Raw genomic sequence first — 10,594 nt, 5'->3', positions numbered from 1 at the left:
TATATTACTTATTTAGAAATGAATTTTCATTTGATATGTCGATATATGTAATATGATAGCTAATGTACTAACACTAATAAAGTTACAAAATGGCTGGTGTTTAGACCAGGGCGGTGGGCCAGTAAGTCAGTAAGCATTTTGCATTTCTCTTTCACAACTAACCAATTTTCGTAACGTTTGACCACCTGTATCTTGCAATGTGAAAGAGCATGTTTGGTAATCATTACTACCTAGTTACCACACATGGAGGAATAAAACAATAAATCAGTAACAAATTCATTTTATTTCGATGCAAAAATAACATTGTATATTTGTAAGTCATAAGTTAAGGGAAATATATAATAATACTAACTACATTTAATCGATGGGCAAACATGAACAGAATAAAAATCTGTTTCATTCGAGAACAAAGTTACGCAAACGATTCGCTTCTATTTCTTAGAGCTAGATCTTCATCGACTTGTACTGCTACATTCGGGCGCAGGATTTTATTGGCTACAGCTGTTCGTATTGCCGAAATTCCCATTGTTACCAAATGTAAGCTAAATAGGAGAATCAAAGTGATGAAGATCACGAGACATGCTGTCCCCGGCTTGGTCCAGTCAACCACAGGATATACGTATGGGTTGCCATACCTGAAAATGAAGTCATATCAATTCATTTCTTCAAATACAATGTGTGTTTATAATTATGATGAATTATTGTTTGACCGTGACCTTTAGAAGTTTCACTTGCGTGATCATTATAACTTCCGCGTCTAATGAGAGAACAATGATTTTCTATAAAAGATAAAAAAATAATGTTTTAATGATATTACTATTTACTACAATTATCTTTTTTTCTACCTTTTACAGTTATGGTTAAATTACCTAAGACATTTACTTAATATTCGTATTCAGGCCTTTTTTTTGTAAATGTATAGCCTAATTAGTATATTTTTAATTGATGTATGAAGGTACGTCGACTTTACGTAGTAGGTACAAATTCTTTTATAAGGGAACAATCACGTTCGTGCATCACGGAACAGATTTACCAATTAATAATCAATTTTAAATGGAGGTCATCTTTATTGTTCTATCTTTAATATCGGACTGATATTTACGAATTAGGTTCCAAATTTTTTGTTTGTTATTTTTAATTGAAAATTTACGTTGAAAACCATTTATTAGACTTCTCAACCAACTCAAAAAGCTTTGGAGCTTTTCAATTCGAATGAATTATTTTGGGTTTGTTACCTCAGAATTTTCGACTGGGTGAACCGATTTTTTATTTGAAAACTGGTGTCTGCAGTGTGTCGTATTTACAAAAAGTTTCAAAGTTGTTTAGTTTTAATAATAATTATAGATTCATATATTATTATTTTGTGTTAGTTCACTAATAAATAATAGTTGTTTAAGTATATAAACATTTCTTTATATGTACCTTCAAGTTAACTTAAGAAATATTTTATGTACTGAGAAATCTTTATTTTATCTTTAAGTAATTAAATCAGGTGGACACTTTAGAGTAGGTAGGTATGTGGTGGACTGGAGGATGGTTTTGATTTAAAATTCGAATGCTATATAAACTTAGTAACTATATAAAAGATAAATTTTCCGATACATTTGGAAAGGGCATAAAATGAAAGTGATTGTCATGGCATATAAAGATTTTGATCCGGGTAGGTACGTCAGCGATCAAGGTTTTTATTATTCTGTTACTGGTGTAAATTGATACATTATCGCCTCGTAATTTATAATATGATGAGTGCAGAATGTACAGAGTACAGACATTTAATACTAACTCGTATGTGTTTCATTCAGCTTTCTATAAAAGATTTCTTTTTTTCTCAAAAATTTCAACAATTAAAAGCAACTGAAAACAACTCACGGATCAGTGCCACCAGCTACGTAATAAATGACGCCAAATATCACATAAATAGCAGCTAATACTAATGGATGCGCCAAGTGCACCAGCCGAGTGGAGTGGGTCGAGCTGATCAGCAACAGGAACATCACCAATGAGTTGATGCCATGTATCGCGATGTCCAAGCCACGGTTCATTTCTTCCAAGAAGTTTGCTGTAATCGAAGGGTTATAAATTTTAGAGATATGAATCATTGAACGTAAATTAGAAACTACTGTTTTATTGTACGATAAAGTTACTTACTCAACTTTTTATTATTTATCAATCGAGCGATTTTTTTTTTATTCAATACACTGTCTGATTTTACGATATTATGATGAATTTTAAGTTAAAATAATTTAATTAAACTTAAAAAGTGAGTTAAAAGACAGAAGCATAGCGTGCCTTGGCGGGGCCCCGTATAAAAATTTGTTTGGGGGCTTAGGAAGGGTAAAGATTTCTCACAAAAGCGCACGTTGGGGGCCCTGCAGATACGGCGTTAGCTACGCCCCTGTTAATAGGAAATACTGATTTCATCTAGTAATATAAATTACTTTAAGATTATTATTTAGTAACCTACTATAGCTTAAAAGTATTTAAAAATTAAATGAACTACTTACAATCGTACAGTAGACTCCAGTAGAATACTGTGATGAGAAATGCCAATGGTACAGATATGTTGTATAGCACCCAGTAAGTTTTCACATACCACGGCAAACAATATTCAGTGCCTGCAGAAAAATTATAGCAAAATATAATATAAGTACATACCTATTTTCAAGTACACAACAGGTTTTGATTAAGCTAAGGAAAACAGTTCTCAATTAATGTTAGTCAACTTTAATTTTCAGATGGAACTAAAAACATAAACAATGTAAACATGTAACTTTCACTCATTTACAAATTGTATCACTAATTGTAAACTACCATGAATAAAAAATTGAACTTACTTATTGGTCCATAAAAATAACAGCGAGCTGAAACCCCCACTGCGAAACCCGTTGACAAGAGCATTAGAAGCAAGCCCCAATGGGTCAAATAAATGAACCAGTATCCCACTGAAACGGGACTCAATATATAAAATGTAAGCGACGTTATAATAATCCCCAAAGCAGTCAAAAACAGTAAGGTCCTCCATATTAACAAGGGTACCGCAGATCTCGTAGTTTGCCAAACACTAAGATAAAAGTCCGATGGTTTCTGATGCTCCAATCCTATCATATGGAGTTGACACTCCTCCTTATAGAACTTCTTAATGGCACTCATTTTCGCTCTATTGGCTTATGATTACTAAAAAATAACCTAAATAAACGTTATCGTTTAAAACCGATATGATATCTCATGGGTTCGTTATCTATTGAGTCAGGGCTTATCGTCGCCAATTTTTTTTACTGAGAACTCCATATGCAATCTTTTATTTTCGAAAATGTGTATGTATTAACTATTAACTATAATCATTCGTTTATCATAATATGAAAGTGCACTTATTTCAAAGAGATTTTAAAATGTGTTTTATACTTATAAAACTAGGAGCTAGACAAAGAAGATAAATAGAAAAAACTAAGAGAAAAAACTTCAAATGTGTTGTTAAATTTCAAAATTTTGATTGTTGATACCGAGGCTCCCCAATGCACTTACATTAGAAGGACCAAAAACTAAAAGCCAAGTTTTTGTAACATAATTTATTTATAAAATTAGTACAAAAATAAAATTCAACTAGTAGTATATGTACAAGTCAGATTCTCCACACAATATACAAAGAACGTAAAGCTTTGTTTATGAGTGAAAAAGTTTTGAAAAAATGTGTAACAACAAATAAGCGAGTAGAGAATAGTAGGCGCACAAAAATATAGATAAGAAGTAAGTTAGTTCCTTTACTGCTTAGTTTCTTATGTTTGTAATGGGTCTACTAATTTACTGTGGGATTTACAATGTACTGGCTTATCTTTAGAGGTACATGAACGTACTACACCCTTCTCTCAGAATAACACTAATAAATTCGATATTTTTGGAACTAGCTGGCCAAACTAAATCCATTATCTTTCCTATAACATTTGCCAATAGCGTCCCTCGCTAGGACTAGAAGGGCCACCAAGAAGTGGATGATGATAATCAGGATAGCAGAGAACACCACCGCGAGGACGGCTATGCCAGGCTGGTTCCAGTCAAGCACGGGGTAGATGTATGGTAAACCAAATCTGTAAGGAGACATTGTTCTTTGAGACAAAATTGTTGGGGTTCATAAATTGCTGTCTATTGTTTCTTGTTGCCTCTTGTATTAAACTCTTTTACGTATTCAAGTTTATTTATAACAGTATACATTTTTTTGGGTGGTTTGTCGGTGATTATTGTAATCGTGTGATATTAGGTACTATTAAGTATTATTTACTAGCTGCTCCGCGCGGTTTCACCCCCGTGGCTCCACCCCTGTTGGTCGTAGCGCGATGATATTATAGCCTATAACCTTCCTCGATAAATGGGCTATCTATCACTGAAAGAATTTTTCAAATCGGACCAGTAGTTCCCGAGATTAGCGCGTTCAAACAAACAAACAAACAAACAAACTCTTCAGCTTTATAATATTATATTATTTATTTCACATGAATCTGACTGCACTAAGGACTGCACAAATAAACATAATGATAAAACTCAGTACTTACTGGTCAACTCCACCAGCAAAGTGGTAGATAAGGCTGAAGAACATGTACACCAGTGCAAAGCCGAAGACTTGGTAGAAGTGCAATATGAACACAGGCTGTCTTGCAATCAGTAGCAATAATACCATAACCACACTGTTTATGGCGTGTATGAAAATGTCAAGCACCTCGTTCACCGCTAGCTCTAACTCCGCTGAAGATAAAGGTGGATAAAGTTTATGTATAAAGAAAGATAAAGTTAGGTATACCTACTTAGTTATTGTAGCAAAATTTGAAGAAGAATTCATATTTTCAAGCTTTCATTTCCGTCAGCAGTCACTGTTTTCCAAATAATGCGATTCAAAGCACGGCCTATAAATTAATTATATATGCTAAAAATTTATTGTAAAGGCAAGGCAATGCAATAGTTATATGTGATGAACTATGTTTCTACTTATTTGTTTGCGGATAATAATCTAAAGGTACAGTACAAACAGCAATACAAACACTGTACGGTTTTAGAAGGGTTTTAGGTGGTTTTAGTCTATATATGTTTGCTTTAGTCCATGCACGGGCGGGCACGGCTATTTACGTTTTTATTTACACGACGAAAATTTGTTTTAAATAATTGTTGGACATACCTGCTTCTTCACTATCTGCTAGCCCAGCCAAAAATACCCAGTAGAAGATAGTAATAAACAGGGCCAATGGTAGCGCAATATTGTATAGCACCCAGTATGCTTTCACATACCAGGGTAACCCTAAAGTTCCATCTGTAATTAAATTGATAGTTATTTATCTACCTTCAGATAAATTCATGTATGTATCATAAGATTGGCTTCTAAATAAATAGTTTAATTTGTATGTAGTTTCCCGCTGGCGTGTTCAAAGAAAATTAAGTTGTCATACATGACAAATAACGCCATCTATTCGAAGTTTTGCGCAACATTTTGCGATTTTCCTTGGATTTTCCTAATAGGATGAGATGTTTGTCCACGATGAAGAGAAGCTTATGTAGTATTATCTAGTAGCCTCTCTAGCCACCTAACTATCTCCAGACATAATATGCATGCTAGAAGGAGACTTATGTTTATCTTGTGTGTTTACATACATAATATGCTTGGTTGGTGTCGTTGTAAACGTAAAGATATCTTAGATAGAGGTATCTGAAGATTCGATCTTGTTTTAATCGAAGAGATTGTTATTTATTGCCGATACTATTGTTTGATTATATTTCACATTTTCACAGGCAAATACAGGGTGCAAGGTGATTACTAAGCGATAAGGCCATCCATTGTGATATATTTTATTGTATTTAAATATCTCTGACTTTTATTAATGTTTTATATGCTATTGCTTGGGTAATAACAATTGCAATAGAAACTTACAATTAATATTTGTTATTATGGGCGCAGTTATCTTGTCTTTTTTGTTTTTCCAATGTCTTAAAATAAATGTAATCGAACTAATCCATATTTTTTTAAATCATAAAGATAAAATTCTTGAATATCTTAATACTTTAACATACTTATCAGAATTAGATTTTAGGGGTACTGAGTGACATAATATTTGATTAGGTACATTTGAACAAAACTATACCTACGTTATACATATCATATTCTTTTTTAAAGTTCGACAGAGCTACTGAACTATCGATCAATGAATCTTTGTATCGATCAATTTAATACAATTATAACAGTACTTACCAATAGGTCCCTTGGTATATGTAACTACAGAGATTGCGAATCCAAAGCCAGTAGAAATCATCATCATGACTAGTCCCCAGTGTGTCAAATATATGGGCCAATGGGCGCCCTTCCCAGCCTCTATAGTCAGCACTATAGATGCTATCACGATAGCCACAGAACCAAAAAATAAAAGAGCCCTCAAAAGCAACAGCGGCACACATGATCGGTTCTTTTGAAAACATCCCAGGTAGAAATCAGACGCATCGTCATACTCTAACTTGAACATTTGAGTTTTGAACTGTCGCTTAAAATATTTCTTGGTGGCACCCATTTGCGCGAAAATCAATATTATTACGAGCGGAATTCACATGTATACTGCACGCTGGATTTGTGTGCGTACCTGTAGTGAGATACAGCTGTTCGCACTGATAAGATTTGTGATAAAGTTATATTACGTGTCGTACACCGATGAAATTTGAGAATAGAGCGCTAGTGAGATTGTGGTTCCGTTTATTTACAAGTTTTATGTATATCCGTGTATTTTTGGGCGGATGTATTTTTTTTTCATTCTGCTATTTTTCACCAACAATAAAATATTTAAGAAATAATTGTTAAATTATTCGTTTAGCAACGTATGATTATATTCTGTGAATAGACATAGAGGGTAGAACTTAAGTGGGTACTGAAGTTGGAAAGTTTGGGCTTAAGCTCTCGAAACTTAAATAGGACATTATCTTTGGTATGAATTGAAATTATGGCACGCTATTGTAATTTCTATAATTTTATATCCACAGATTCGGTAAAAGAACCTCCTTGTTCTTTTTACATCTACTGCTCTACCTACATATTTCCAAAATTACTCATATTTAACTATCGTAATAGGAAACATTCCTATCTAATTAGGAACATTGTTCGTAACATACAAGTGATTAAACTATTTTATGTTGATGATAATATTTATTGGAAATTTGTTGTAACGTTATCAGCAACAATTGTGTGAGATAAGGTTTTGGTAACGATTAGTAAGTGATAAAGGTTTGTATTGATTCACATATTTTTGCAGGTACCTACTGCGATTTGCCTCGTTTTCTTTTGAAGTATAATTTTAATTGTTTCATTTTTATCTTTTTCGAGATTAAAATTATTTTTATAATATGCATATTGTAATAAAAAAAGTATAGGACACTTTAATTTCCTTTTCTTTTAATATCATTAACAACTTACAATACAAACATTGATTAATTAGGAACAAGTTGTTTTCTAAAAAAGGTCGTGGTCTGAATTTATAAAATAAAGATATATAAACTGAATTATTTGCTTTATCATTTTATCATATCTTGTTTTATATTTTATTGAAAGAAATCTTAAAAAAGAGCGTTAAGCATATTCGGTTGCATTATAATTTTAATGGTCTACCGAAAATCTCTCATATAAATAACAAGTCCTTATCGTGAAAGTATAAATAACGTCACCCAATTAAATTATTATACACGATGATTATGAAATATACGGCCTAGTGAGTTATCGCATTTATACGAAGAATTATCCTATTTCTACTTAAAATCCTTCTTATCACATATTTACAAAGAAAATCATAAAAAATTTTTCGTTTACTCTAAATCTTAGCATCTAAAATTGTTTATTAATTTAAAATCCATCTGCTCAATGCATCTCGGCCCACAACTATGAAGCTGACCAAGAAATGTAGGATAATGATCAGAACAGCAGAGAACACTCCCGTCAGTACAGCTATACCAGGATTGCTCCAGTCGAGCATTGGATAGACGAACGGGTTGCCAAACCTGTGGGGAAGAAATAAACAATCTTTAAATAAGTGTATTTGTGTAGTGGTGTGTATTTTATTGTACCTTTGAGTGAGGCTTTTGGCCAGCAGTGGAAGTTCCACGACTGAAACGACGAATTAAATTATTTTTTTAAAAGAACTTAAAAGGAAATTTATTGCGTCGTCACGAATTTATCATATAAACATTCAGACATTCGTGTGTTTTACGCGAGTTTACTTAGTATGATTCACTAATTCCAAAACACTCATTAATCATACTTAAAATTTACAATTCCAAGAATGTCTAATACCTTCGAATATATCTGAAAATCTTGGTATCAATACTACAATCTGAGACTACAATCAGTTTCACCACATTAATCAGTAAATCAAAATATTTTATCAATTTACATCACCATTAAATGCAATAGGGGATGAAGATGAACATTTTTAATATTTTAAAATTTAAAATAAATCACTTACATATCAGTCCCTCCAGCTGCATAATAAATAACACTGAAGAACAAGTAAATGAGTGCAAATATCACAACGTGGTAAAAGTGCAGCAAGTACACTGGCTGTCTTGCTGTCACCAGGAGCAGGAACATTACAACACTGTTGATAGCGTGGATGAAAATATCCAATACTTTGTTAATAGCGAATTCGAGCTCTCCTGAAATTTAAAATGGTAATTTGTTTAGATGTTACCTTTGTAATATGCTCGTATAAAATGTTCCCTAACTTTCTGGTACATGATTTATTTTAAGAAATGATACAGATTATTTATTATAATATGTATAATACAAGGCTGCTGAAACTGTACATCGTGAAGCGTAGGTCGTAGCCATGTCGTAGCATAGTTCCAGTCGCGATGCGCTTTCAGTCGTAACAAATTTAAAAAATTCAATGTTTTTTTATTTATTTATTAACACTTTATTGTGCTAGCATACAAATAAATCCTTAAAATTAAAATTAAAACTTATAACTAGGCCAGCACAGAAGGCGGCCTTATCACTTAAGAGTGATCTCTTCCAGGCAACCTACTGTGTGGAGTAATATCTATTATGAAAGAGGAGGTAGGTAGGAAGTACAAAAAAAAAAATGATTTTTAAGGGCATCACGGTGCAAATAACTTTAGGAACACTGGAATATTTGTTTAGGTTGCAAGCCTAACAGCCTTCTTTATTGTTGCAACTTTGAATACAAAGGCCGGCCGCCGGATTGCCGGAAAGGGAAGTTCTTGGCATAGTATATGTTTATGCTTCACATGTGGGTTAATATAATTGCGACGGACAAACATAATATACCTACAACTGTATTAAAAATTTGTAATTACCTCCATCTTCACTAACGAAACCCGACAGCAATGTCCAATAAAATATAGTAATGAAGAATGACAGAGGTATCGCTATGTTTGAAGAAATCCAATACACTTTTACTAGCCACGGTAATTCGAAGTCGTCGCCTGTAATTTGAAAAACACTATATTTCTATGAATCATAAGCGAACTTACAGATATTCACCAAGATGGAAATAAATATACTTATTAGTAACGACAATCATTCAAAAAATTAATAATAGTTTATATTTAACTGAATTTCATAGCCTGAATTAATTTAATTTAATAATAATTTGACAAACTACGAATCTTCGGATATTTTTATTAATTACTAGCGGTCCGCCCCGGCTTCGCCCGTGGTACATATTTACGTTTTCTCTACATAAAAACCATCCTCGTACTTCAAGGAATATAATAAAAAAAGAATTATCGAAATCGGTTCAGCCGTTCTCGAGTTATGCGCTTACCAACACATTTTGCGATTCATTTTTATATATAAGATATGTAATTGAAAGGTTTGTTTTTCACATTAAACTTACCGAAAGGCTGTTTTATATATGCATGTAAAGATACAGCAAATCCGATTCCCGTACATATCATATTCGCAGCGATTCCCCAATGAGTCAGGAAAATGGGCCAATACCCGCCCTCTCCACCTCTAGCAGTCAGCACTATGGAAGATATTACTATAGCCATGGATCCAAAGAACAATATACCTCTAATTACCAATAAAGGTAAATAGGAATCGTTGCTTTGAAAACAACTCCCATAAAAGTCTGAAGCAGTTCGATATTCGAGTTTGAACATGCTACTTTGGAATTGTTTTTTGAAATATTTTTTGACAGCACCCATTTTTTTTAAAAAAAAAACGTAAAAATATAAATTATACTGTTGCTAGTATCACGAACACCTGCACATTGGTTGGTAAACTTCGTTTGGTTGTCTACGTCACTTTGCTGAATCATCGATACCATTTGATTAGATTTCAGATAATATTGGTCGAGGCTTAAATTATTTAATAGACTTTATTTGTCACCGCACATTAAAATAAATAGGAACATGTATGTACAAAATATTCTATCAAAAATAGTTTTATAAAAAGTATTCTAAAAAAATATTGAAATAGGTACAAATTCCATACTTTTTACATACTTATTAGTTTTTGTCTCTCAAAACGTCTCGTGGTTAATGAACTTTTCTTAATTTATATGTATTTAAAAAAATATCAGAGAGCTACGAATAATATTATGGTTAATATCGAAAA

At 32.7% G+C, this 10,594-nt stretch overlaps 3 protein-coding genes across 3 annotated transcripts; all 3 read right to left on the bottom strand.

The window, feature by feature from the left end:
• Nucleotides 1–264: 264 nt before the first annotated feature.
• LOC149487967 (protein rolling stone-like) lies at nucleotides 265–3,157 on the bottom strand. The gene is made up of 4 exons (XM_089696689.1): nucleotides 2,835–3,157; nucleotides 2,505–2,615; nucleotides 1,870–2,059; nucleotides 265–635 (listed from the first exon to the last, which is right to left on the bottom strand). Exons 1-4 carry the CDS (start codon nucleotides 3,148–3,150, stop codon nucleotides 413–415), a joined length of 840 nt encoding a protein of 279 aa, XP_089552815.1. The 5' UTR covers nucleotides 3,151–3,157; the 3' UTR covers nucleotides 265–412.
• Nucleotides 3,158–3,618: 461 nt separating this feature from the next.
• On the bottom strand, nucleotides 3,619–6,904 carry LOC149487966 (protein rolling stone-like). The gene is made up of 4 exons (XM_089695923.1): nucleotides 6,227–6,904; nucleotides 5,162–5,293; nucleotides 4,545–4,734; nucleotides 3,619–4,082 (listed from the first exon to the last, which is right to left on the bottom strand). The coding sequence occupies exons 1-4, from the start codon at nucleotides 6,537–6,539 to the stop codon at nucleotides 3,899–3,901; spliced, it is 819 nt and encodes a 272-aa protein (XP_089552049.1). The 5' UTR covers nucleotides 6,540–6,904; the 3' UTR covers nucleotides 3,619–3,898.
• Nucleotides 6,905–6,956: 52 nt separating this feature from the next.
• Nucleotides 6,957–10,309, bottom strand: LOC149487965 (protein rolling stone-like). Its single transcript, XM_089695922.1, has 4 exons — nucleotides 9,870–10,309; nucleotides 9,328–9,456; nucleotides 8,475–8,664; nucleotides 6,957–8,010 (listed from the first exon to the last, which is right to left on the bottom strand). Exons 1-4 carry the CDS (start codon nucleotides 10,180–10,182, stop codon nucleotides 7,851–7,853), a joined length of 792 nt encoding a protein of 263 aa, XP_089552048.1. The 5' UTR covers nucleotides 10,183–10,309; the 3' UTR covers nucleotides 6,957–7,850.
• Between the last annotated feature and the right edge of the window lie 285 nt (nucleotides 10,310–10,594).

The sequence above is a fragment of the Colias philodice genome, chromosome 6, assembly GCF_061535455.1.
Source record: "Colias philodice isolate Cphi_HAF_F1 chromosome 6, ilColPhil1 Martin Lab GWU primary, whole genome shotgun sequence".
NCBI lineage: Eukaryota > Metazoa > Arthropoda > Insecta > Lepidoptera > Pieridae > Colias > Colias philodice.
Note: the sequence above shows the minus strand (reverse complement) of the source record. Positions and strands in the feature narration are given on the sequence as shown.

What these genes read in the sequence shown, in the direction of transcription:
- LOC149487967 (XM_089696689.1), bottom strand. Translation starts at nt 3,150, where the DNA reads ATGAGTGCCATTAAGAAGTTCTATAAGGAGGAGTGTCAACTCCATATG. An exon ending in TTATTTTTATGGACCAATAA is followed by an intron (nt 2,616 to 2,834) that starts GTAAGTTCAATT and finishes ATTTTTCTGCAG; the next exon opens with GCACTGAATATTGTTTGCCG. An exon ending in CTGGAGTCTACTGTACGATT is followed by an intron (nt 2,060 to 2,504) that starts GTAAGTAGTTCA and finishes CTTCGATTACAG; the next exon opens with CAAACTTCTTGGAAGAAATG.
- LOC149487966 (XM_089695923.1), bottom strand. Translation starts at nt 6,539, where the DNA reads ATGGGTGCCACCAAGAAATATTTTAAGCGACAGTTCAAAACTCAAATG. An exon ending in ATATACCAAGGGACCTATTG is followed by an intron (nt 5,294 to 6,226) that starts GTAAGTACTGTT and finishes ATTTAATTACAG; the next exon opens with ATGGAACTTTAGGGTTACCC. An exon ending in AGCAGATAGTGAAGAAGCAG is followed by an intron (nt 4,735 to 5,161) that starts GTATGTCCAACA and finishes CTTTATCTTCAG; the next exon opens with CGGAGTTAGAGCTAGCGGTG.
- LOC149487965 (XM_089695922.1), bottom strand. Translation starts at nt 10,182, where the DNA reads ATGGGTGCTGTCAAAAAATATTTCAAAAAACAATTCCAAAGTAGCATG. An exon ending in ATATATAAAACAGCCTTTCG is followed by an intron (nt 9,457 to 9,869) that starts GTAAGTTTAATG and finishes TTCAAATTACAG; the next exon opens with GCGACGACTTCGAATTACCG. An exon ending in TTTCGTTAGTGAAGATGGAG is followed by an intron (nt 8,665 to 9,327) that starts GTAATTACAAAT and finishes TTTAAATTTCAG; the next exon opens with GAGAGCTCGAATTCGCTATT.